This window comes from Erithacus rubecula, assembly GCF_903797595.1.
Source record: "Erithacus rubecula genome assembly, chromosome: 3".
NCBI classification, from domain to species: domain Eukaryota; kingdom Metazoa; phylum Chordata; class Aves; order Passeriformes; family Muscicapidae; genus Erithacus; species Erithacus rubecula.
Window position 1 is genome coordinate 84,205,401 of NC_136689.1, and position 26,565 is coordinate 84,231,965.

The 26,565-nt window shown below is 40.5% G+C and overlaps 1 protein-coding gene across 1 annotated transcript; it reads right to left on the minus strand.

Moving 5' to 3' along the window:
• Window positions 1-8,336: 8,336 nt before the first annotated feature.
• Window positions 8,337-15,897, minus strand: FRRS1L (ferric chelate reductase 1 like). The gene is made up of 5 exons (XM_079300270.1): window positions 15,663-15,897; window positions 13,995-14,079; window positions 13,380-13,518; window positions 10,035-10,281; window positions 8,337-9,600 (listed from the first exon to the last, which is right to left on the minus strand). Exons 1-5 carry the CDS (start codon window positions 15,868-15,870, stop codon window positions 9,428-9,430), a joined length of 852 nt encoding a protein of 283 aa, XP_079156396.1. The 5' UTR covers window positions 15,871-15,897; the 3' UTR covers window positions 8,337-9,427.
• Window positions 15,898-26,565: the final 10,668 nt, after the last annotated feature.

Here is a 26,565-nt window from a genome sequence, read left to right on the forward strand (position 1 = left end):
TTTGGTGCTCTCCTATGCAGAGGGAAGTACAAAATCAGGTATTAATTAGTAAAAGAGAAACTTGTAATTTCTGTCTGCTTCTGCACTTGCACCCATGGTTTTGTGCTCTGAACTGACACCTTTCAAGTCCTGTTCAGGAGGTCAGACACCCCTAGCTCTTTATTCACTCGATGTGCAGCCAGAGACCAAAGTTCCAAGCTCTATTACACATGATGCTACAGTACTGGGCACTGAGGCAGCCACAAAGCAGAGGAGAGAGACAATGCCAGCAACTGCAAGTTAATCATTATTACAACCAAAATAACACAGGAAGCTATGAAATAAGTCAGGAATGAAGCCACAAGGTGTCAGCACTGGCCTATGTGCGTATTTAGAAAATAACTCTGTCCCTGACTAAGAGACTGTATTTGTTTTAACCTGTGTTACTGAATATTTGTGAACACTCAGTTGAGGGTAATCTCACTGAAATTAAATTCACCTCAATTTAATGACAAAGTAATATCACCTTCAGATCAATGAAAAACAATCAATGTAAACTATTATAGTTTCGCTAGTACTACAAGCAAAGAAAAAAATGATTAAGATATAAACTTTGCATCTTTAGGTCATTTGCATATACCTTTGCATTTTGGGCTAATGAAAAAAAATATTTTTTATGCAGTTCAACTGGTAAGATGAGGCTCCAAATCAAATGTCAATTACAAAATACTGGTGAAAATAAAATGAAAACCAATCCTTGGGAACACCACGTCTAATTGCACCCAGTGATTATAGCCTGACTTTATTGCAGAAACAACTTTGTTCAACATCTCAGTAAAAGTGTACAAAATTATCGGCAGAGGGACGCTTAAAGGATTCACACAGGAGACTCTGAATCTTGTTCAGTTAACAAAGGGAATGAAATGCATGGTTGTAAGGCAGAGCAGTCAATAGCACCGATACAAAAAAGTTCAATCACTGGGAAAACTCCACCAGAACAGCACCTGTGGATGGACAAACTCCAGAGCAGGGTTATCCCACATGATAGTTGCATGCACAGAACAAGAGCTGGATATACAGAGATCTGAGTAACAGTAAAATGTTTGGGATTCATCAGGTTTGTGACAAATTCCTCACCAATCCATCAGCAGTCATGTACTGCAAGATAAATGGAATATAATTTAAACCTATCTGGTATATGTCATGCCTCTACTGATCATGATGGCCTGCACAGTGCACAAGTAGCTGACATGCATAAGATCCATCCTTCCTTGCAGCCTGAGCTACAGGCTTGTGATAATACTACAAACACAACAAACAGACCACACAGTGTAAAAGCAATACATTTCTTGTTGTCCTGAGCAAACTCTTCTTCCCATTTTACCAGTAAGGAGCTAAAATACCTGCTCAAACCTGAGAGATCTCAAAAACTGAAGCATCCCTGTCTGAGAGACTTCTACAGCTGTTTTTGCCTGCTGAGTATCATGGCACTTCCTCCTCTCTGTTGCCAATTTCTAACACAGTTTATTTTCTTTTTTTCTGCAAAAGCCTGTTCTGGCTGCTTCAGAAGCAGAACAAGGCAGTGATGACAGTAGATAAAGAACACCCAGATTTGTAATATTGCAAGTTGAACATATTTGTATCAAATAGCTTACAAAAACAGAGCACAGAGGTCATCACAGGAACCTCTAAATTCTACATACCTACAGCAATTGACAACATGGTTAATACTTAGCTAAAATAGAGATGACCACATTTACTTACTGCTTCACTGTGATTCACATAGTGGGGGGGAAAAAAGGTGGTCTTCTCACATCTGTTAATTCACTGATGTGACCAGCCTCACTGACTTAAATGGAATTAGTCAGGCTAATAAATTCAAGCCTATGGCATAGGAATGAGTTATTAACATGGGCAGCAGCAGAGACTTCTTTAACCTCATGGAGATGTTTTTCCCCTTTTATAAATGCCATACCACACATTTTCTTAGACTAAAAAGGCATTTATTGCAACAGTTTTATAAATATCATTGTCTGTCACTAACAAGGCTCACTTGAACACCAACATTTAGTATAAAACAGATGTTACAAAGCAATACTTTAGGGCATGCACTGATTGTAAAGTAGTCCCGTAGGTCACTGTAATTTCATTATCTATTCATTCAGTGTTATTTTTTGCTGAAAAGACTAGAGCACAAATACAAAGAAGTTTGGCAAATTCTTCTGGACTACAAAACCTCCACTCTGCACTCCCATCCAACCAAATGCTCATTGACTTCACAAGGCTGCTGGATATTGGCACACAGAAGGAAGCCTGGCACAGAGAATGCAGAACACCACTTAACACTATAGTTACAGGTTTCTTATTTGCATGTTTTATCTGTATATTACTCTTGATAACGCTGAATACAGTCAAAAGGTAGAGATGACATTTCAGGTTCAACCATTACACTTCATGTAATAAGAAACAAGTGGCAAGAGTTCACACAGTTACAACAGCCTGCTTATTTGCAAAGAGGTTAAAGCAAACCAGACCTCAGGATATATAAATCAGAAATACCAAGACATACTAGGAATCTTTTATAACCTAAACAGAACTCAATATGCTAATAAAATATATCTGCATAAATAAAGGTTGGGGACATCAAACATAAATGTCAAGGTCCCACTGTTTCATTTTTCTAATAAGTTAATAGGTTTGGAATTTCATTTTTAAATCTCTATGTCAAGACTCAAATGATAATTCCAGCTTTAAAAATTCTATTGCAGCAGTTTTTTATATCTCAGTATTTATCATTCATTTAATAACACGAAAGGTAAAAAACTGGAAAAGGACCCATTGCTTTCTATGTGAGCAGCCATGTATTTCAGAAGCCATATTCTGGAGTTAAAGAACAAGATTCTTTTTCACTCCTAGGTTTAAGTGTGGCATCTGTGCTTCCTTTCGTATTACCCTAATACTCTATATGATAACATTATTTTAACTTACTGAACTTATGCTTGTTTCACCTTGTTTGGAGAAAAAAAGTGCAGAGAACACTGTAATAAGTCTAAGATTGTGAGGCTAATTTTTGTACTGAAGAAAGTGATAGAAGGTGTGTATATAAGAACTGCAAACATAATCGCCACATGTGTAATGTCTCAGGTTTATGTACTTTTTTCCTTGATCATTTTGTCTCCCCATAATCAGCTAGGACTTAGGGAACTTGTAAGGTTCTGTGTTTTGTCTTGTCTCCAGAGCAGAATTTAGCCTTTTGTTTTTAGACTCTCTTGCATAATCTTATATAATTCTCAATTTACATGCACACTCAAATACCTTCAGCAAAACCACACTGCCTAGACATAAATTCTGTGAAGAATACTTTTCATTATGTAAACCTTACAGATCACCGTTTTGAAAAATCAGCAGGAATATTTTTATTCCTTGGCACAAAATCTCAGTGATTTTTTAATTTTAATTTTCTATCAATACCACCAAAGGAAATTGAACTGAATGACGTCAAAACTAAGAGAGAGATATGAAGCTAAATCACGAGTTACCATAAAACGTTTGCATCCCTGAGTAAGCATTGGAGCAATAACAGATTTGCAGCTGTTCAGCACTTCTGAAAAATCCAATTACTTCTCCAAAAATGCAAATATGAATTTAAGAACCATTAGAAACAGCTCAGAAAAGTACTGGTAATTCTGTAATGCTCTAGTTTATAAAGAGTACAACACCTTTACAGAAAACATCTTAAGAATGCCACATAAAAGTTCATCTTGTAAGGACATTCCTTATTAGCCTCTCATTACAGATCAGGACAAGCCTATGTGGAGCAGCAGCTGTTCTAAGATACAGGATGTGAAGTCCTGCACTTATTCCAGCTTCACATTGGTTTGGAAGAACGTTCCTACTTAGCTAAGAAAAACTGAAAAGAAGGAGAAAGCAACTGTCATGAATGAATATAGAACCGTGTCAGGGGAAGTTCAGATGGGATTTTAGGGAAAGGTTCTTCTCTAAGAGGGTGCCCAGTCACTGGAACAGGCTCTACAGGGAAGTCCAAGGAGCATCTGGATGAAGTTCTGAGTCACATGGATTAGTTTTAGGCAGTCCTGTGAGGAGCACAGTTTGTTGGGCTCTTAAGATCATTATGGATCCCTTGCAACCTGAGACGGTCTAGGAGTTCTATTCAAAGTACTTAGTAATCCAAAGGAAAAAAGCCTATCCCTTTCTTTACAGCAGATTCGTTGCTATTGCCAAGTCCTAACACAGATTTTCAAAGCAAATAATGTCTTTTAAGTCTGCATTTTCACACCTATCAACTCCATAAGCTGCACACATCCTCTCTGACATTTCAGAATTGCACTGCTTTTGCCTCACTCTCTGAGCCCAAATTAGGCAAGTTAAATAACCATGTTTAAGCATATATAACTTTATCAAACCTACTGTGAAAATAGAAAAAAAAAAGTTACCAAAGTGATTAATTCATATTAATAAAAATGTTTAGGAAAGGAAGGCTTACCTAGGTCTTACTATGTATTTGCAAAAATCAGATACCTTGACATACAAACTGCATATAAATAACTGCCCAAACAGACTGCTACTGATAATGAAATTTTAATTAGAGGAGCTAATGTACAAAGGTTGGAAAATTTTGAAGCCCCATCTTTTGATACTCAGACTGCAGCCAGCAGGGAGTACATGCTCACTGGCCATTCTACAGCCTGAGCAGGTGCTCCCTGCCTGCTGCAGCTGACTGCTGCTATTGCCTCCGGGGTCTTGTTGGTCTTTTTGTACCTCTGAAGACCAGATCAAGCCTCCAGCTTTTACCATGGGGCTTGACAGCAGAGGACATCTTGTGGCATGGTCTGACCTGATGCCCACACAAACCTTTAAACAGCTGAGACCTGCCTAAAAACCAAAATCTCTTGAGTCAGGCTCTATTTCTTCTTAACCCTACATCAAGTTATATTTGCTTGGATAAAGACTGCCAGATGGACACCAGCATATGTAAATTTATACAAAAATAAAAAAGTATGCCAAAACACTTAGTCCTTACTACCAGTCTCTCCATTCTTCTGTTCCAAACTGTTTGGAGTCACCAATGCCTCACTGGGTAGCATTCAAGGAAACTGCTCTTCCAGTTTCATTTCATGGGATTGAAAAGGATCATACCAATACATGTAAGCTATGCACATCCACAGCTCCATGAAGCACTGAAACACTGTAATATTTAAAAGTATTTCTGATTCTATCATAAATATAAAGTGCTATGCAAAGTCATTATTTTGTAGAAAACACTAACACTTGCAGTAGTTGCTTCTGAAAATAACTGGTATTAGACCTTTTGTAATTCTCTGAAATACATATTTCCTTCTTGCTATGCCTATTACCAAATACTGTACTTTGCTGAAATTATTTGGAGGTGTTAAAACAAGAGGAGGGTGGAGGGGGAGTACACCTGCTACACAACACTGTGCCAAACCAATGAAACCACAGTCACAAAATGCCATTTAAATGCTATTAAAGTTACATAATTTGCATATAAACTTTAATTCTGCCTCTGTAATACCGGAGGGTGCAAACTTCCAATGGACCCAGAAAAGACCTTAAAGACCAGACAGAGGGTCCACTTCTAAAACAGGAAAAATTTTCTTTTTTATAAATGTATAAACATCTGATGCATTGGAGGGATGAGAAAGTAAGGAGAAGACAAAAAAAAAAAAAAAATTAAAAAAAAAAAGGATGACCTGTGTCTTCCGTTAACTTACAGCAGTTATATTAGTTATAGCAGTAACTAAGAAATTATAACTCCTAGTTATTTAGAGGCAATTGCAGTGCTCTTTTTTTTTTTATTCAGACCAGATATGGAGACAAGCTTCAAGACCACTGCCTTACTGATGTACATCATACTCCAGTCATTCTCTAATCCCTGTGCTAAAGATTGGGAAAGTCAGTGCCAAACACAGCTTTTACATAATTTAATCCAAAATGAGGGTTTCTTCAGATTAAGGAGGCTACAAGTGTTTATTTTCTTACTATCCAAGTATTGCAAAATCCATCAAGACAAACAAGAAGGCCACAGAGGGAGTTTAGACTTTTCTATCAGTATGTTCTCTTTCAAAACCAGAATATTACCCTTATAATAATAGAAGACAGCATCATCCATTATCCAATGACATTACCAAATCAGCTAGGTGCTTTTTTTTTTGAGGGGGACATCAATTAGCATCTCATCTATACCTAAAAATAACCCAGTTACTTGATACCAGCAATGAAGAAAAGAATATTTAGAAAAAAAAGGTAATTAGTAACCACAGTCAAATTTACAAACACCATATTCTAAATATGCCCTCTCTAAATTCAATGCCTCTATATTAAGTCACTCTGAAGCAATAAATTCTTAAAGTTAAAGCACTTAGGAAATTTGTTCATTAACAATTGTTTGGTAGTGATCACACTAAAGAAACAAATAAATTATTTGGAGAGGAAAATATCTGCCTCCTTTTCCAAAGCAGGCCTTTTCTTCTAGTTTGTGTTGGTACCAGCCAATTAGAAAAAATAATAAGACAAAAAAAAATCTTTGAAATGCCATAATCAATTAAAAATTACTTTGAAGTCTACTACTTTATAGCAACTTTGTGTAACAGGGATAAATCCTACTTTTCAGTGTTAAAAAGAAAAACAAGACAAAATGTGAAAACCAAGTTATTATGATCACTTAAATGTTAAGACTTACCAAGTATCACACAAACTTACATATCATGTTTCCCTTACAACATTTACTCCTCAGACTTCATCCCAACAACCAATTACTAGATACTCATACCTGCTTTTGTTTGTCAACTTGAATTCCACAGTCCTGATTTTCCTACTGTGAAGGGGAACTCTTAGAAAAACTCAGTGCTAAACTCAACCATCCATTTAAATGCCAGATAATAGATTGTTTTGCTGCTTCCTGTGGCCTTTTATTTCCTCCCTTTTGATTAGAAACACTTTATTAGGGTAATTAGACTAAGCTTGTGAAGCTTAAATGAAAGATTTCTTAGAAGTGCACATTTCTGCTAGTTCTTCAACAAGAGAAAAATATGATGACAAAAACACAGCACACTGACAAGTAATCTGTAAAAGGAATAAAAAATAATATAAAGTACTTTGCTCTTGCTTCAAATCCTGAACTTTAACCACATCTAACTCCATACATGTAGAAAGCAGGCTGAGAGCTGTCACACAATTTTACCTTGGTATTATTATTGTCATCTATAACATACCTGTGTGCTCAGGTCCAACCAGGCCATCCTAAATCCAGAGCTCTATTAAAGAAGAAAAGAGGAGCCAAACAGGGTTTCTATACAAGTTCAGTACCTTTAAATTATTAAATTAGCCCTTTAGTGGGTAATCAAGTAAATGGCTGAAACAGTAAAAACCAAGCCATAAACTAGAGCAGCCCTCAGGCTCTGAGAAAGAACTGCAATATCTCAGCTGCCTACAAATTAGCACAAAGAAGAAAGAATTTACCCTAATGATTTCTTCACTTCACCTGTTTGCTGAATGTAAAGCTCATTATCCAGGCTTCTGCTTATCTGCTCCAGCCAATCTTAAGGCTAAATTACACAGCTGTTGTGGGCCAAAGCAGACCTTATTAGGTGCTCTCTACTTGATCAGATGATCAGTAAGTTAAGCAACCTGAGAGAAGTAATTTATACTAAATAAAGCTAGTGTATGCACTTTAAAAATTCACTTCTGAATTTCTCTTCCCTCTCCTGAACTCTAGTCCAGTAATTTTAAGTGAACAAATCCTTAAAGACATCAATATAAATACAAAATATTAATAGATCTTTTGAATTAGGGATAAAGTGATTGTTATGAAGATAAGTTCATATTCAATCTAATTCATAGATCTTACTACAGGTTTGAAGAATTCTGAGCCTATAAAAACTTAGCCTGCAAACATCAATCTATGAATAACGGCACAATCCCAGCAAAGCTAGTTAATCATTTTATACTTCATGCAGCAATGAGAATAGAATGGAGTTGCATTACATATACTTTACCAGATTCTATGTTAGAGAGTCCTCAAGTGTACCACACAAGAAAAAACTTTGGCACTTATTTAGATTTTCAATTCTACTTAAGTAGAATTTTAGTGTAAGTTGGAAAATGAATGAGTAACCTTACCTAAGCACGTTTGACTGCTACATGTAAACATGTCATACACTTCCTATTATGTGAAGAACAGAAATTCTCCACTCAAAGTTTTTGTAATATTCTGTGGCTCATAAATGCATTTTGACACTTTTCATCTCTGTAATACTTAGCTTTCCTCTTCTACTATTTATTGGTGATAAAAACAGCTATTTTTTTCCCCTTTGAGCTCCACACTACCTATATTTTAGCAGTGGTTTGATGAACGAAAGATAATGCCGTTCTTATTAATCCCTGTCTTTCCTTACAAGTAATCTCATTTATATTTCTTTGTAAGGTAACACCAGCTGCCCACAGTCACCCTTAACATGAACAGAATTTAGTGGCATACAACACAGAAAAAGAGATTACTTCATACTACTGCACAATTACTTAAAAATATATTTACATGTCAGCAAAATTGCTGGTTTTTTTCATAAAAAGAGAGTAATTGGTTTAATCTATTAGGAGGACATCCTATGGCTTGTTGGGAACTTTCATATTCTGCATGTTTTACACCTGGTTTTCCTGTCTATGGAGAATTTATATTGCTGCATTCTCCCTTCCCCTTGTTTAAATTTCTTTTAAAAGAAGTAGCCATTTCTTTCCAAGAGACTATTGAAACACAATAAAGACATTCATCACCTCTTTCTGTTGAAAAAAAAACAAAAACATGCTAATGCTTGAATATGCAAGTTTCGTTTTGGAAAGTACCACAGCAAGTACACTTTCATAAATATGAAAAAAAAAATGAAATAGGGAGAACTGTCCACTACTAAAGGGCAGATTTTTAAGAGCTGTGTTGGTTTCCAGACCTTAAGATCAGAAATTGCACTTGGAGTTGTGCTCTCTGCTCTAGAAGTACCAAACAGCATTGCAGTATTTTCCCAAATTTGCTTTTTTGTAGCAATTTGGAAGGCAATTTTGTTCTTTGATAAGATGTCCATCACTAAATTAACCTAAACACACATACAGGCACCCCTCCCAAACACACAAACATACACACACACATATTGATTTTACAAAAGTCTCGTTTTCCTTAAGCAAGTAAAATCACAACACTGAAGATATTCTCCTATGTGTTCACTGATTATTCTTAAATGATTTGTCACCACTCTGCCACTCAAGGGAGATGGTTATTTCACTCTTCTGAGAAGCTATGTTCAAAAGCAGCTAGATGAGGATGGTGATGTGATATAAATTCCAATAGAAAAATGCATTGTCCATCTAGCCGTCCATCCTGAGAAACTTCCACTGCCAAATTCTTGCTATTTTCCACTGGTCATGGGGTTCCCATCAATAAATAGAAGGTCAGTGCAACAATGAGGAGCAAGCAGAATGGAGAGGAGAAGGTCTGATAGGCAGCTGAAGGCATGAAAATATCTTCGTACTTGTAAATACTGACAACGCGCTCTGACACGGGTGGAGAGTCTATGTCATGACGAGTTATAGAACCTTGAGCAGGTAAGGGCAGAAAGAAATAACATCAGATGCAATTTTTTCTATTATTCTGCTGAAGAAACAGACAGGCAGACAGCTAATTTTCAAACCTACAGAAGCATGCAATATTACACTGTCAGGGAGTAAGCTCATTTCTTTGCTTTCTGAAATGAAATTTATGAATAAAATAAAGTAAACAACAAGCATATTTCAAAGGAATGGAGAACTTCAGGTTATGAAGTTCTTCTAAATTCAGCTTTAGGAATTGGGAATAGTAGATATATAGCCAAGAAAACATGACATTTCCTTTTTGTCCATTTTTAAGCCTCATGCTGCCAGAATTTTATTTCATTTTAAAAAAGAGAGAGCTGTAATGAGAATCATGTAATTGAAAGACATTTATCAATTTTGGCACATCAACTCAGTTGGTAACACAGAGATCAACTTACCCTGGATTGCTGGACCCCAAGCAAACAGGTAATACCAACTCAAGTGCAAGTCTACGATGGTTTCTTCTCGGGGAACATACACAGGACGCTTGAATCGACACGTTACACGATTGTTTTCAAAAACCCCTTCCTCATCTCTGGCAGGATTTCTCTGGATTTCTTTAGCCCACTGACCAACATTATAGAAGTGCTGTATTCTGACTCTTCCATTGTCATCATGAACACAAGCCATGACATCATCTCCTCCCTACAAGGTTAAAAAATAATTGGAAGATGGAAAAAAAATGGGTCATAAAACACTTCTTCATTTATATATTTTAAATATATATATATATATATTTAATTATTCAAAACTAATCAAGATCTGGGATGCTCTTTCCTTCTATCTAAGTTATATATACACAAATATTTGTTCCCCAACCAGGTCTCTTCAGGAAGATTGAAAAGCACGTTAAGTGGGTAGCAACAGTTACATACCCTTATGATCTCTGAATTCTCTTTTGGATCTTTCTAAGAGTTACTTAACATACATTTGCAGAATATGATATCACTCTGACATGACACTGATGTGTGGAAGGATGTTTTCTTTGGTTATCTGTGAAGTTCTGGCATACTGCTTCATAAAATGTGGTGGTCTTGAATCCCTGATGTATACAAAATCCACTGTATCAAATCATGGAGACAAAAAACCAATATACTTTAGTGAGACAAAGGAAACAAACTTACTACATATGAGAAAATAATAGCATCAATTACAGTAATTCTTTTCTAATGTCTTCTCATGTTCACTTAGGGAACATCATTTCTCATATCTCTCTTATTTCTTATAAAGAATGTTCAGCATGTAATAACAGAATGCAGTATCCCACAAGATACAAAGAAAAAAAGTAATCAACATGTGTTTCTTCACTTAGCATAAACAGCCACCAAAGAACCAACAGACAGAAGGAGTCACTTATTTGTAGAGGTCATTCAACAAAACACAAAAGCAGTTGCTCAAGGTGACTGACAGAGTGGTAGAGCACAGGGATGAGCATTAACTTCAGGAGTGCTTTTTGACAGAAGCCTTAGCAGCAAGAGCCATTAGAACACTATCCAAGCTGGATGAGTGCCACAGCTATCAGTGTTGTATTAAACACAGACCCTACTCCTCCCATACTCATCTTTCTGGTATGCCATATACTGATGACAGAAAGACCTGATGCTTGCTAGTGTGATCATTCCTCAGTACTTTATTACAGGGAAAAGAGAGGAAAAGGGTGTATTTCAGCACTATGGGAATATTTCAATGTGTGTTTGCAAAAGATGTGCCAGAAGTGAGGGGAAAAATGGGATAAGTAGGTAAAACATATGCTTGAACAATTTCTGCACCTTGGTGCTGCTGCAGACGAGCTTTCCAGCCTCTTGTCTTCACACTATCATCACTTTCCAGAACTTCTTTCCCAAGTTTTTTATACATCTAAGCACAAATCCCTCGTTCTTTAGAACAAAGAGGCAAAAAATAAAGGTGTTTTTACACTGAAGGATGACAACTAAACAGGAAAGAAAAGGCATTTTGAATCTCAGTTAAGGGAATGACATTTCAAAATCCTGCTAAGGCACAAAAGTCTGAAAGTGGAAAAACATAATGTTATTTGAGACAAAGAAATAGGTCATAGGACTTTAAAAAAAAATCTATTGAGGACACAAAGTATGTTTTTTTCCCTTAACTTCTAAAGCTATCCAGGCCACACCATTGTGATTAGGGCCTCCAAAGCACAGCCCATTTCTCACAGCTAAGCTGTTTTGACCCAGAGCCATTTTATCATGAAAGACTGTGCATCCCAGGACACCAAAACATCCTGGAAGTTATGAAAAAGATGAAGTCAGCAGGGGAGCCAGAGACAAAGAGAGACGCTAGCTGGATTGGCCCAGCTGACTTACAGGCATTACATGATATGCAGAGCAAATTTGGAAACAAAATGTTTTACTTTACACTTCATTCTTTTTACCAAAAGCTCAGACTTAACCTGCTGCTTGCTGTGCCTGCTTTCCAAGTGGCTGATGAGAGGAGGGCAGTGGGACCCTGGAGTCCATTGCAGGTACAAACTGGTAACACAATCTGATAGCTTGGGGACGAATAGTTAAAGGTGTTGAGCTGCTTTGAAAACCCTGTTGAGTACCTGCATTGGCAAGCTTCTAAACTCTTCCCAAAATTTGGCTGTAAAGCTGTTCTTAACATCAAAACCACAAATTGTTTCTTGTGACATGAACTGTTCTTTATGACACAAAAACCTTCTATTGTCACTGCGTTTACTTACAGTGTTGCATTAAAATACATTTAGTAAAAATTGAGCAGCACTTGTCCTCACATTTTCTTTTTATTTCTCATTTTGGGTCTAGTAAAAATGCTATTAAGTCAGTGCAAGTCTTCCAAAATATTTCTTGTACTGTCCTATCACAGGACATCTAATTCCTGTATTTTTTCAGACTGCTGCTTTCAACACTAGAAGAAACAGTCCATTCTTTGACTTGTGATTTAGGACAAGTGTTGTTCCATATGCTCAGGAGAGTTTCTGTACATGAAGACCTATATTATAAACTGCATTTTAATCTTAAACATTTTACCAAGGATCACAGACAAAACATCTTTGCATAAGTCACTTAATGCCCAGGTTTTTACAGTCCACACATTACATGCTTCTGTTGTGCTCATTGAAACCAATAAAAAGTAGAGATTTTGAATGAAAAAGTAAATACAGGAATAAAACAGAACCCAATAAAAATCCAGAAGGAAGGGAACAAATTTTAGTAAGACTGCCTTCTTGAGTAAAAATGTTTAAATTAGCAGGAGTCATTTTCTCAGACATTTCTGGCTTCCCTGGAACAACACATAGGTATGAAAAAATCACAAAAATTTCCCAAGTTAAACAGTGAAATAAAAATTTATACTGCTGAAAGTCAGCTGATATTCTGAAGAATACAATTACTTGCTATTCAGTTTATGATGTGTCTTCTACCCAAATTACACTGACATAAAGCACAGCAGGACATTTCCATGTGAATTGGCTTATCCCTGACAGCTTTTCTAACAAAAAGGCAAAAAGCTAGTGACATTCAAACATTCAGAGCTGATCTGAAATACTGTTGTAGTTCTCAGAGAAGAAGGGAAAGGAGATGTTAGGAAGGATGAAGCAGTTTTCTGTGAGGCAGTGCTCCCAGGGGGCTACTGAATGGTGCTTTGTTTTCAGCAAGCCAGTTTTACCTTATAGGCTCTGTTTCTCACTGGCCAAATATATAAACCATTTATATCCTAGCATGTGGAAGTGTGTATATTGCCAACATGAAAAACTGTACATCTCTTACCATTTTCTTGTCTGAGGAAAATCCCACTGCCACCCAGCCATCTGTGTCAGCACTCAACTCAAATTCCACATCAGCTCCTATTCTACGGTAACTCAGGAAGTAGTCACAAGTCTCTGCATTGCATCCAGGTTTACCATACCTAGATGGAATTGGAAATATACATAACTTTTCCCTTGAAATTTCCTGCTATGGAACTTAATTAAGGTTTTGCAAGAAAAAAACTAAAATAATGTATTTTGGTATAATGGCAGTAAAGCATATATTCTGCTGGACGTAAAGTAGCATTAATTGTTAGCAATTATTACTATTTTAGTGTAAGAATGTATAATATTCAAACAGTACAGCAAATAATGACACAGAATATTACTCTGTTGACCTTCCTTGCTCTGTTTTTTTAAGTGCTTCATGAAAATACAGGAAAGAACTGTAGGTCCATAACTATGACATGTATTCCTAAATAAACTAGAATCCTCAAAAAATATAGCTTGTACTATGAAGTATTTTCTTAAATAACAAACATTTATTAAAATAACTATGAAACATTAGCCAAAGTCTCCAATATCATCAGCCAGCATCTGTAAACATAAAAGTAACTACACTCTTTCTCAGACCGACCTGAAGCATCCCTTGGTTTTTCCACAGTCATCCACTCTGATTTTTGCAAATGGGTCCACAGGAGGAGCAGTAGGGAAAGGGTAACCTGTATAATCAGAATAAATCTTTACTAAATAAAATACAAATAAAAAATCAATAATACCAAAGAGAAAGTGTTTCAGTAGCATTTACTTTGCTGATAACTGAATTGTTCACATGAGTGACTACTTTGCCATGCACACAATCCACTGCTCAGATGGTCCTGGATCCAGATACCAAAGTAACAGGAATAACTGAAAACAAAACTTTTCCAAGGTTTTCTACATTCATCAAGGAGAGGGAAGAATGCTGGAGGAATGCCCCAGGAAATCCACAAGGAAACTGACTCTTAAAAAAGAAAGGACAAATGACAGCCTTAGGTATAAATGAAGGCAGGGCACCAGATGGAGAGCTGTAGGAATTGAGAGTGAAAGGACCTTATAATACATCCTCCTTTATGAAGTAAAATAAAACACACATTGCAGTAAAAGGTAAGACAGTATCAAGACAGGGAATTGCCTGCAGTTATGGCCTGCAATTACTTGTGAAGGCAGACCCAGAAAAGCCACATAGTGAGAGTTACAATTCCAAGCAATCCCATCTGCTGGACTCGAATACCAAAGAGAAAGTGAGAACGTTTACAAGCAGACCTATTCAGTCTTGGCTTGTGGGAGCTGATGTCTGTTACATAAGCACAGATATTTTAATAGGATGTTCTTTTACTTAGCCAGATGAAAAACCAAAGTTTTGGGTTGCTAGCTGTGGAACTAGAAAATCCTCTGAAAATGTGAGTAGGAAAAGTGCTCCATTGAGTAGGAGATGAGCACTGCAGTTAGTTGTGTGCCAGCGCACAAACTTTTGACCTACACAACTTGGGGCACTGGGGAGCCCTGATTCACTTCCCTAGATTTCTGACAGTGGCAATGGAGAAAGTATGCTGTAAGCTGCAAATCACAGTTTCACAAACTCTATCAAGGGACGGGTAAACTACCCTGCATAAATAAGTTCGAAGAATTTCACAACAGCGTGTAGCGGCGCATTACTGAAACACAGGTCATAAAACATGCAATTTTCTTACTCCTTACTTATTTTCAAATCCATTGAAAATATGGTTTTCAATGCAGCCCAGCCACAAAAGCGGAATTTTAACATTCCGCCATTTGTAAATTCAGAAAGGAAAAAAAAAAAAAAACCACACCACAACCCACGGCCACGCTGTTTCTCGACACTTTAGGGAATCACACGTCCTTTCGAAGCCCACACAGCACAGGACTCCTTTTTACGCTAACAGCCCGCAAAGCTTTGAAGAGGGGAAGGCGAGGCCCCGCTCTGAGGGAAGGCGACAGACTGAGCTCCCGCTCGGGGGGATGCCCGAGTCCGGGGATGCCGTGGCCAGGGATGCCGGTGGAGCGAGGCGGCGGCCCCGGAGAGCGGGGCAGGGCACCCGGTTCCCGCCGCGGCCCCGCCGCCGAGCGGCAGCTGGCTGAGGCCGCCCGGCCGGCGGAAGATGGCGGCGGGCGCTGGCCTTCGTGCTGAACAGCGCTGCCGCCGCCCCCCGCCCGCCGCTCCGCGTCCCCCGGCCCGCCGCCGCCCCAGGCCCCGGCCGGGCCGTGCCCCCCGCCCGCCGCGCCTCGCCCGGCCCCGCCGCACCCTCCTCGGAGAGGTAGCGCAGGTCGTAGAACTCGCTGGCGAAGGTGCCGTACGAAGAGTCGTGGTGCCGCGCCGCCTCCTCGCCGTGCTCCCCGCCGCCCGCCTCCCGCCGCCCGCCGCCCTCCTCGGCGGGGCTGGCGGCGGAGCCGGCCAGGAGCAGCAGCAGCAGCAGCAGCCGCCGCCGAGCGCCGCGGCTCCGCTCCGCCATGGCGGCGGCGGGGCGGGGAGGCGGCGGCGCCCGAGCGCGGCTCCGCCGGGGAGCGGGGGCGGCGGCCGCGGGGATCCAGCCCCGGGGACGGGCGGCGCCGGGGGGACCGCGGGGCTGGGCGAGGGGCCGGCCTGGAGGGTGTCGGGGGAAAAGGGTCGGGGCGGCGTGTGCGCGGGGATGCGCGGGAGAGCGGCGTGCGCGGGAGCGGGATGCGCCGGGAGAGGGATGAGCCGGGAGCGGGATGCGCCGGGAGAGGGAAGCGCCGGGAGAGAGTTGCTCTGGGAGACGGATGCTCTAAAAGCGGGATGCTCTGGGAGTGGGATGCGCTGGAAGAGGGATGCGCCGGGAGAGGGATGCGCTGGAAGAAGGATGCGCTGGGATAGGGATGCGCCGGGAGCGGGATGTGCCGGGAGAGGTTTACTCTGGGAGAGGGATGCGCCGGGAGAGGGATGCGCTGGGAGAGCGATGAGCCGGGAGAGGGATGCGCCGGGAGAGGGATGCGCTGGGAGCGGGATGCGCGGGCGGTCACTGGCAGAGCCCCGGCAGCACCGGGCCCTCCCGCAGGGACTGATGCCGAAGGGTTGCACGGTGGCCTGCCCTGGATCTCTGATTTCCCGCATCCCAGCGCGCTCCACCCCGCCGCGGGGCCGTCTCCCACCGGCCGGGCACAGCTGTCGAGGGGCAGTACCCAGCCATCCCTGGCTGCTCCCGTGGCCTCGATTCACTAAATCCTCTTGGCATGTGCTTCAAGAGGACGTGATAAATCCTGCTCAGTAACTGCCGGGCAAACTTAGCTGTTCTCCTGTTTTCCTTTAATTTATTTTATTATTGTTATTTGTAATGACTTCTGGGATGGGACTGGAGACGCGGCGCAACTTAACATTCTTTTCAGGTAAAACCCCGTGGAAGAGAGCATTCACTATCTGATTGCATGTTCTTGCTTTGTATTTTATAGAATGTAAGTGCAGAAATACCAATATACCCCAAACCTGGCAGGACTAAAGGAAATCCCAGGTTGCCCCCAAAGTTGTCTTGGGCTCTGTTATCTGATGCTGGACTTGAAATTAGGCATTAAGCATACAACTGCGTTCTCGCTGTGCTCTGGTATCCATGAGTTGATGGAGGAACCATGGTCTTCCATTCCTTGGATTTGTAAAAACAGCCTTTTTTCTTTGGGTTTGGATTGCTGTCTTTTGGTTATAACTATAATTTCATTTTTATATTATGATTCATGGTCACACTTCCTCCTCCAAGAGTCTGGAATAAAATTCAGCAAGACATCAGGGGAGAGGGAGGGAGAAAGAAGGCGGCACGGCGGTCAGTAATATTCTGGAAATTAAAATAACCCTCAATTTTTAATTTATTTTTTACTTTTTTTAGCATAAATGACTGTACTGAGTTACTTTTTGGTGGGGCACTGAGACTGCCCAAGACCTAGGCTGCATTAGGGAAAATTTTATTCCTTTGGGCTGAGCAGTTGCTTGTCATACCGGAGTGTGCTCAACTGCATCAAGTGGAGATTGTTAATTCACACCTCCATGGTTTAGTCTGGGGGAATAGCATGCTATTTCTCTCTGCAAATAGAGAAATAGCCACACAGAAGAAAAAAAATTAAGTTGCCAAAATAATACCAGTTGCATGCAAATTCAACATGTTTTACAGAAGCATATGAAAAAAGCCATAGGAAAGCAGCAGCAAGCTCTACTGCAAAATATTGAGTCTCTTCTTCCTACCTCACTGAGCTTGACAAACTTTAGCAGGCTAGTGGAAAACAAGCAAACAAATGGCAATAGGAAAGCCTTTATAAATCAGGCTAGCAGGAAAGTAAGGCTGCAGGTTATTCTTTCTGGCAATAATTGACTCTGATGAAGGCCCCCCATCTTCCTTTTTGAAATAGCTAGCCGAGGGTTGTGGTGCCTGTAAAGAAGCATTTGCTCAGCGAGGAGCAGCTGTCAGCTGCATGCTGGTTTTTCCTCCCTGGGAACAGGCTGTAGCACACTGTGATATGGGCAATGCTTCACAGTTATCATAAACACTTAGGATATTTGTCATGTATTGTTTGTGCCTACATGACACCTATCATTTTAAATCTGGCAGCTGAGATAACTGTCTGTGATTACAGTGGAGCTGCACTGATTTTCTAAAATGAAGATATGACTAAGAAAGTGACCTTCCTCCTAAATCCTTAAAAATTAAAATACGCCTGAAGTTTTTGTTGCTTAGTAAAACCTGTTGTGCTTGCATGAAGGCTGTCCCTATCTCAAAAATGGGTTGCTCATGGGAAGCAACATCATATTGAGACTGGTGAAGCTCTAATAAATACCTTCAGTTTTCACCAGGCGGAAAAATCTACACTGCAACTAACAGCATTGCCATCAGTACTGCAGGAAAGATCCTTATCTGATTAAGTAATGGAGGCTGTCATCAAAAAAAGCATTAGCAGATGGAGGCCAAACTGCAATTGTATGAGCAGCCTTAACCTTCAAATGCCTGAACTTTCTGAGTGCCATATTTCTCAGTTTGCACAAGCTTGTAACTCCTTTCTTAGAGGAGAGACACACAAGCAGAGTGAGAGCAACAGGTTGGGAGGCATTGCCATCCTCTGGCAGCAGGAGTCCTCTTGCTTTTGCTGAAATATGAGATGTGAGCATTTCCACCACTTCTTGCACCATTGCCTCCTGCCTCAGGGGAATCTAGCAGTCAAATTCTTTGGATGATTAATTGCTCTGGCTGGGACAATTCTGTGGTGCCAGCACTCAGTCTGTGGGTGTCTTCCCAGGACTGGAGACCAGATTTATCCCCAGCCTATCCTTGAGGCCCACCTTGACTGCTTTCTTGGCTGCTTTTGTTATTCAAAGTATACCTTTCCCCTGGAGGCTCATGCTTTTTTTGGGCCTTTGGACAAGAAATTAAAATTTCACGGATAAGTCATAGTTTATATAATAGTCATTCAGAAAAAAAATCTTATTTAGTTCTCCTGGTCATTTCCATACAATCAATACCTACTGAAAAATTAATATGTATCCATCAATGCTGAAGTGCTGATTGAGAAAACAACTCCTGAGACAGCAGTTTTCTTACAGTAAATCTGTAGTAACCTGAACCAGAGTTTGTAATTCATATGCAATTTTCTCAAAATCTTAAAATGCTCTTGTTTAATATGGGGAATGTATCTACTCTACAAGTAATTTATCTTGGGCTTTCTTTTATTAAATAACAATAAATTGAAAAATTGTTGAATCATAAGTTTTCATCAGCAGTCATTTATCCCGTGCTCTAATTAACCACCTGGAACTCCACAGAAACATGCTTGTGGTGTTAGTTACTCAGACTCAGACATAGGAGAAAAAATGATAGGAATTTTTGTAAGCAGAGCTTTTTCACAGTGGACAAAACAGAATGATGTTGGAAAATATGTCAAATGCCAATAGATGAAGTACATCTCCCATGAGAAAAGTGAAAAGTAAGTGACTGCCTTAGTGACTGCCAGAGGAAAAAGATGTGTGCTATTTTCTGAAAGCAGCTAACAAAAGAGATGAGTGAGCTTTTTGGAGGCATGATATTGCTTGAGATCTTCTGGAGAAAGGCAAAGAAATATAAACTCTAAATATGCTATCATCCAAATAAAAACTGCATTAGATCCTTAGATCATCTTTTGCTGTTGAACTGAATTACTTATCTGGTCTTGCTTCAAGAGTGATCCTGCCTTTGCAGCCATTACTGCCCACAAGAGCACTGTTTCTGCAAAATTAATCTAATGCAGGAAAAAAACAATGTCTCCAAGCTCTTTTCCACAAGCATAACATAAACCAATCTAAAGACTAAGTCCAGAACTAAATAAGAATGAATTTTGCATTAAGCACTGTGGACCCTTCCCAAGGTATTAAAATAGCAGCTTCTGTTTGTTTGTTTATGTATGTTTATGTGTGTGTGTTTGTTGGTTTGCATCAGGTAGTTTACAACTTTCCTCCCAAGACTGCATGTTTTTTTACCTTCTGGCACTCCTTGCTATCCCAGCTGGAATGCAGTTCTGGGAGGTATATCTACCCTGAAAGCCAGATCTACCAGATGGTGGCACAATCTGCACCAAGAGATTCTGGAGCAAAATGTTTCACTTTTTTAAAAAAAGTCCTCATTACAAAGAGGTTATTTATAGTGTTATTCTAATAAGGAGCCAAAACAGAGCAGCCTTTTATTAGAACTCTCAATAAAGGGCATTACACTGAGGCCTTCCTGTGCACAAATACCACTTACTTACTGTGAAAAAGTTGGCCTGGAAAGCAGAAAAATTCAGCTTGTATTAGCAAAGAGTTCATTTAGGTAGGAATGTTTTAAAGAGTTTAAGCAGCATTAATTCAATTAATTCCACATGTGACAATGTCATTTTATCCTAATTATTTAAGAATTCAGAAATGAGGAGGGGGAAAAAAAGAGAAACTCTGTTCCTTTATGAGACTCTCTGAAAAGTTAAAATAAAAGTCCTGTAAGTTTGCCTGTTATAAAATAACCATTTAAAACAGCCTTTCCCTGGTCCAAATACAGATGTCTCTGAGTCAAAATAATAATAATAATAATAATAATAATAATAATAATAATAATAATAATAATAATAATAATAATAATAACAGTGCTGCCCTTATATTCTAAGTGAATATATGTGGGTGAGAGAAAGCAGCAGCAGAGGAGCTCATTTTGATTCACTTCTCTGCAGTGAAGGTTCTTTCCATATGTCCTGACCAAGGCATTTTCAACCAGGGGATCTGAGGGACATAGACCTTGGCCCCTCCTGGATGGAGGCTACTGCAGGGTATGCTTTGCTTCAAACAACCCGTGGATGAATTCCGGGATTGGGGCAGTTTGCTGTTTCTCTCGGACTCCCCAGGCTCCAGGAACACGTTCCAGCTCCGGCTTAGGGATGGAGCATCCCGGTCTCCCCCTGCTGCTCCTGGTGCCGCTGGTCCCCTGCCCAAATACACCCACCTCTCTCCACACTAACTTTTGGGTTCGGGCTGCAGGACAGGTGCTTTCTGTCTCTCCCCCGCAAATGCAATAGCGTGCTGTGTTACAGCCGCAAGTGCAGCTTTGTGGATTTTTTGAAGAAAGGGGGAAGACGAGAGAGAAGAACTCGAGGAGACAGATGTGGGTGTCCCCAGGATACAGCCGGTTTGCGCTGGGGGCGATGGGGCCAGGCTGTGCTCCCTGTGCTCCCTATGCCGGAGCATCCCTGCCGGAGCATCCCTGCCGGGTCCCGGCAGAGCCGGGCTGGCAATGGCACCCGCCCGCCGCCGAGCGGCACCAGGGCACCGAGGGACGGCCAGGGCCCGGGAAACAGACGGGAAACGGGGCTTTAGCCTCCCTGCCAGCAGGGGGATGGGAGGGGACGCCGCCCGGAGAGCCCTTGGAGCCGGTCCGGGCAGCTTGAGGCAGCCGGGATCATCCCTGCTGGTCATCCTGAGCAAGGCGCGCACGAAATGACTGGAAAACTAGCGGGACTGCAAGTCGGACTTCTCAGCTCTTAAGCAATAGCAAGGAAAAGGTTTCTGGAGAGGTAGGGTGAGTTACACAGCAGGAGGGAAATTCCAGACCGAATTCCAGCTTTTGTCTTACGTTTTCCTCCTTGCATATCACTATCTACAGGCATGTCCGTGGATGGCGAAGCCAGACCAGTGTGCATGTGGCTTCACTGACTTAAAAAAAAAAAAAAAAAAAAAATCTGTTCTTTTGTTAGTTCACACTAATGGAAAAGTGTTATACCTCTCAAAAACCTCACTGCAGCCTTGGGCAGAATCCACAAGGTGCACAGGAGTCTTTGAACCATGGATGCAGGGACAAACTAAACATAGAAGAAGTTCCTCTTCTGTATAAAAGATCCCACCCTTCTGCTAGTGGTATAACAACAAACAACTTTGGAGAGCCTGGACATATTGTTTTGATATGCTTGTAAAATCTGTTAAAAAAACCATTGTCATGTTTGTAAGTTGCTACTAATATTTAAACTAGCAAAGTCAGGTTTAGTCCTCAGAAAATCAATGAACTGACTTTTGAGGTTCAATGTGGTTTATTTATCCAGACATTCTAGAACACAGGAATGTTAATGAAACAGTATTATTGAACAGAGCAAAACATTTTGCAAAAGATAAGAGTAAGAAACACATACTATTTAATGTGGGGATAAAACCATTGTATTTGATGGTTGCTTGAGGCAAAGTTGTGGATCTCTAGCTACTCTTACTGCTCTTTTTTCTAGTAACAAAAAAATTTTAGCATTGATAGATGATTGGGTTCTTCATGTGACCCAAAGAATGCTGTACTTGCTTTCTTGTTTCTACTGTACAGATATGTAATATATCTTAGGGTTAATGCAATGTTTTTCATATAGATGTTTACAAGGGTAGAAGTGATTAAAAAGAAGTATTTAACTGGCTTATCTTCATTTGATATGCAGCACGTGCCTGGAGGAAAGGTTTCCAACAGCTCATGCTGTGCAGTAGCCCCTTCCCCATGCTGTCAATAGTCCCTTCCCTTACACATTAAAAAAAAAAAAAATGAGAGCATGTTATGAATTCTGAAGCCATTTCAGTATGTCATTAAGCTGATGCTTTTGAGTTTTGTTCTGATGCTGTTGCTATGCCAATTTGAGACAGGAAAACAGTCTCTAAGCATTTACTGAAAACATTGCTCATCAACTGGAGAAAAAGAAAGCAAGGAAAAAATCCAGACATCAATCTGGTGCTTGAAGAGAAACACAAGCTCCCCTGTTCTGGCAGCCGGTTCTCCCACATGTACACAGAGCCCTCTCCCTGCCATTGTGAAATATTCACATATGTCAACCACCCAAAAATGTAGCACTGGAGAGCAAAGGAGCACTAAACAGAGGCTTTCTTGCCACTCCTGAAAGGCAGTCACAAAGTTGCTGAGTTGACACCCAACAGATTTACCAAGCTCAGGCCACACTGGGACAACATTTTCTCTGAAAGAGTTGATGAGCACAAACCCTGAACCCAGACATAGAAAGAGCAGTTAAACATATTTACTGTGTGATATAGGCAGTTTAAATCTGCCCTATGAGCATTCTTTTGGACCATGAGGAATTAGTTTTTCCATTCCCTCAGGCCTTTTGTGCCCTGGCCACACGCTGAAGGAAGACATTGCAGGTGGATAGAGGGTGCAGCTGGCTGAGGAGGTGCTGTGATTTAATTGTGTGGGCTTCAGGCAAAATGGTAACTGTCAGGACCGGATTCTGCTACAGTCCCAGCTCCAGGCATCCCTCAAGGACAGAGTTAATGGTGTGTGGCACTAGGGATTGCAAACAGCACAGCTTTTTCCATCCATAGTAAACAATTCTTCTTCTCATGAAATGTCTCAGCATTTAGTTGAAGTATATTTAGAAGCATTCATGTTTGCTAAAACAACACAAAGAAAAAACCTCAAACTCATCAGAACTCCCATTTGTAGTGAAGTATTAATATTGATTTTCAAAGTGAAAGTCAAGAACAAGGCTTTGGTTTTCTAATCTTTTTTGGGAATCAGAGTTCTTCTTTGTTTCTACTATTTTGTTCAAACTCATGACATCATACTATTGCTTATTGTATTCACATTTATTTTGTGTGCCAAAAAGAGTTTAACAATATCAGAAAAGGGAATTTGGATACTTTGCATAGTGTTTATCCTTGGAAAAGTTTTAATTTTGATTCTCAGTTTGAAGAAAGTTCTCAAAACACAAGAAACTTCTGCTCCTGACCTCTGTTCTCTGAAGATCAGTCCATGTTAAGGTTTCTGCAGTCACCCCAGCCCCTCCACCCTCTCCCTGCCCTCGCATGATGACTCAGCTTCTAATGACACAGTCACACATGGGTTTTTCCACTGCACCTGTCCCATTTGACAGCCTGTAATGAATGAAAGGGTTGAGCAATGTTTATTTTTATCTTCTCTTTTCTATTTGAGCTCTGCTTTGGGGACAACTGTCAAAAGCATATTTAACCACTTACTTTTAAAGACTTGCATGCATCCTTTCAGTTGTGTTCCCATGCTTATGAAATTGACCTTCAGAACTACAGCTAAGTAAAGTCACAATTTCCCAGTAGAAGGAAATTTTACTTTACTTTTACTTTACTTTTCTGATTAAAGAAGAGACCCAGTACCATTTTGAGTTTCTCATAAGGGAGTTTCACCTTTGGGGGGAAAAGGGAGCTCTTCCACAGCACTGTAGTTTTAACAGAGAGAGTCATCCTACCCATTCCACACAGGAATGCTATTACAGGTATTGCATGTGAAATATTTAGTGAGGCAGATGGCCATGGGCCTGAGGGATGCTCACATGGACAATGCAAGCTGTGTCAACAAGCACTAGCTTAACAAGCATGTAGGCACAACTGCAAAAATAAACATTTCTTGTGCTTCCTTGATCCTTGTTTAAACAACTGATGCTCACATCACTTTCCCTTTTCTTCAGTGGTTGTCCTCTTATCATCTCATTTCCTTGTGCTGTTTTCCTTCTGTCTGTTCCCATACTGGGAGGGTTTGCCAGGTACCTGACCAAAGTAGGAGCTGGCAGAGAGCCTGAACAGATGTAAACCCTCAGTACCTTCTCTTGCCCCAAATTTTCCTCATCAGACCTGTCTGCTCTTCCCCTGGAAATCCACCCACTGCCATTTGCAGACAGAAGAATTTCCTTTGTGTGCATAGCCACAAAGGCAGCAGCTCACCTGTCTGCCAGCTCCAGCTCATTGGGTGTGCTTGGCCAGCAGAAATAGCAAAGTGCATACCTTTCTAGTATAAGAAACCTACAGTGAAACCTTTGCTAAGTATGATGCTTGCACAGACAAGAGCATGAGTATTTTGATCCATTTGTCAAGTGCTTTCACTTCTCCACTTACAGGAGGAGCAAATAGGATGGCCATTCAGGGGCTGTTCAGGAGACCAAACTTTTGGTTTTGTGTACTCTGGAAAAATGGTTCTCATCTGCTTACATCAGTCCATTTTTACAGATTAGTTCCTCAAACCTCCATGACTGGGCAGTGGAGGAGCAATTTGGCACAGGGGACTGTACCATTCCTTATCTGTGACCAGAGTCATTGCTTTCCCTGGTATGGGGCGTGAGCAGGATGGATCATTTCCTAACACACACAAGCACCTGCAGTCCCTGTTTGTACAGCTGTGTATCCTCCAGGGGAGCTGCTCACCTAACCTGACATTGTCAGATGCCTGAACTGTATTGCAGGTGAGTAAAAAGGAAAATATTCCTGGATGCAGCCATGCACAGTGACTTCAGCTGCACTGCACACTGCTCTGCTTCCAGCATGTGGCAAAAGAATGCAGAAAGTGGACACAACATTTACAGTAGTTAACAGTGGAGAAAAGAGTGGGAGCTTTTATAGAAAATCTCTTCTCCAGGTATTATTCACGTTCACATCTAAGCATGTTTTATCAGGGGCCTGCCCATCTTTCCTGCCTTTCCCCTCCCACGGATTTCTGCTCAGTAGGTACCACAGGGGTAAAGCAATCTTTAACTGAGACCTCTATTCATTAGCTACCAGTGGCTATTGACATAGAAGGCCCACAGGTGAGATCAAGGCTTCATTTTTCCAGGTGATGGATCCATAAAGATGTCACAGGTCCCTGCTATAGGGCTGGCCCTGAAATGAGGCAGCAGGTCACAAAAAGCTTTGAAATACCAGCCCCAGCTGTTACCTCAAGGTTCAGATTAACCAGCACAGTTCCCCAGAGAGTGCCATTACCAAGATCTCTTGGTGAGGTGACTCCACAGGCTGGAAGGGAAGAATAATATTTCAAATGAGTGGACTGGCAGAGTTCAAAGGGATAATAAGCATTCAAATTTAACATGAAAGACATCTTCCTCTGCAGAGCTTTAGGATGGAATGTAGCCAGGCAGATAAGCTATTTAAAAGCCCCTTTAATCAAGACTATTAACATGGAGATTTTTGTTGTAATTAAAAACATCCTCCTATTCAATCACTTTAAAGGGAAAGTGATACAAAATGTAATTTAGTTTTCTATTTGAATCCCTTATAAAAGAGCAGCAAAAACATTTTTTCCTTGCAGGGAATCACATTGTCATTAAAATTATCTTTGAGAGAAGATCCATTTAATCTATTCTGTTGCTCATATTTTAGCTTTCAGTGAACTGTTGCACTCATATTTCAACAAAAAAAAAGGTAGAAAACCTACATTTTTTCTTCCCAAGTGTTTCATTTTCTGACCATAAGCAACAATAAGACTACTTAAAAGGAAAATTTTTCATCTCATATATTTCCAGATATATCAGAAGATGCTGTAGAAAACAAGGCCAGCTCATGCAGAAAAAACACTTTTTCTTTTCTTGAGTTTTTCTGTTTGGATTTGTTTTTGGGGTTTTTTTGGGGGTTTTTTGTGCATTTGGAAGTAAAACACATTAAAAGAAGCCTGCCTACTTTGCAGAAGGCAAAGTATTTTGTATTCAGCAAAGCTTTTAAGTGAGCACCAAAAAGAGAAGATCACACTTCAGGAGCTACAGAGTGCTACCAATGCAGCTCTCTCCTAATTTAGGAACTCTAAGTCCTGTCTGCTGTGGGAATCCCCTCTTTCCTCTAAGATAGCTGTTGACTATTTAGCTCACAATGATGAAGAATAGACAAAAAAATTAATAGGACCAGAGAAACTTTCTCAAAGCAGCCACAGCAGGGATGCTTCACAGAG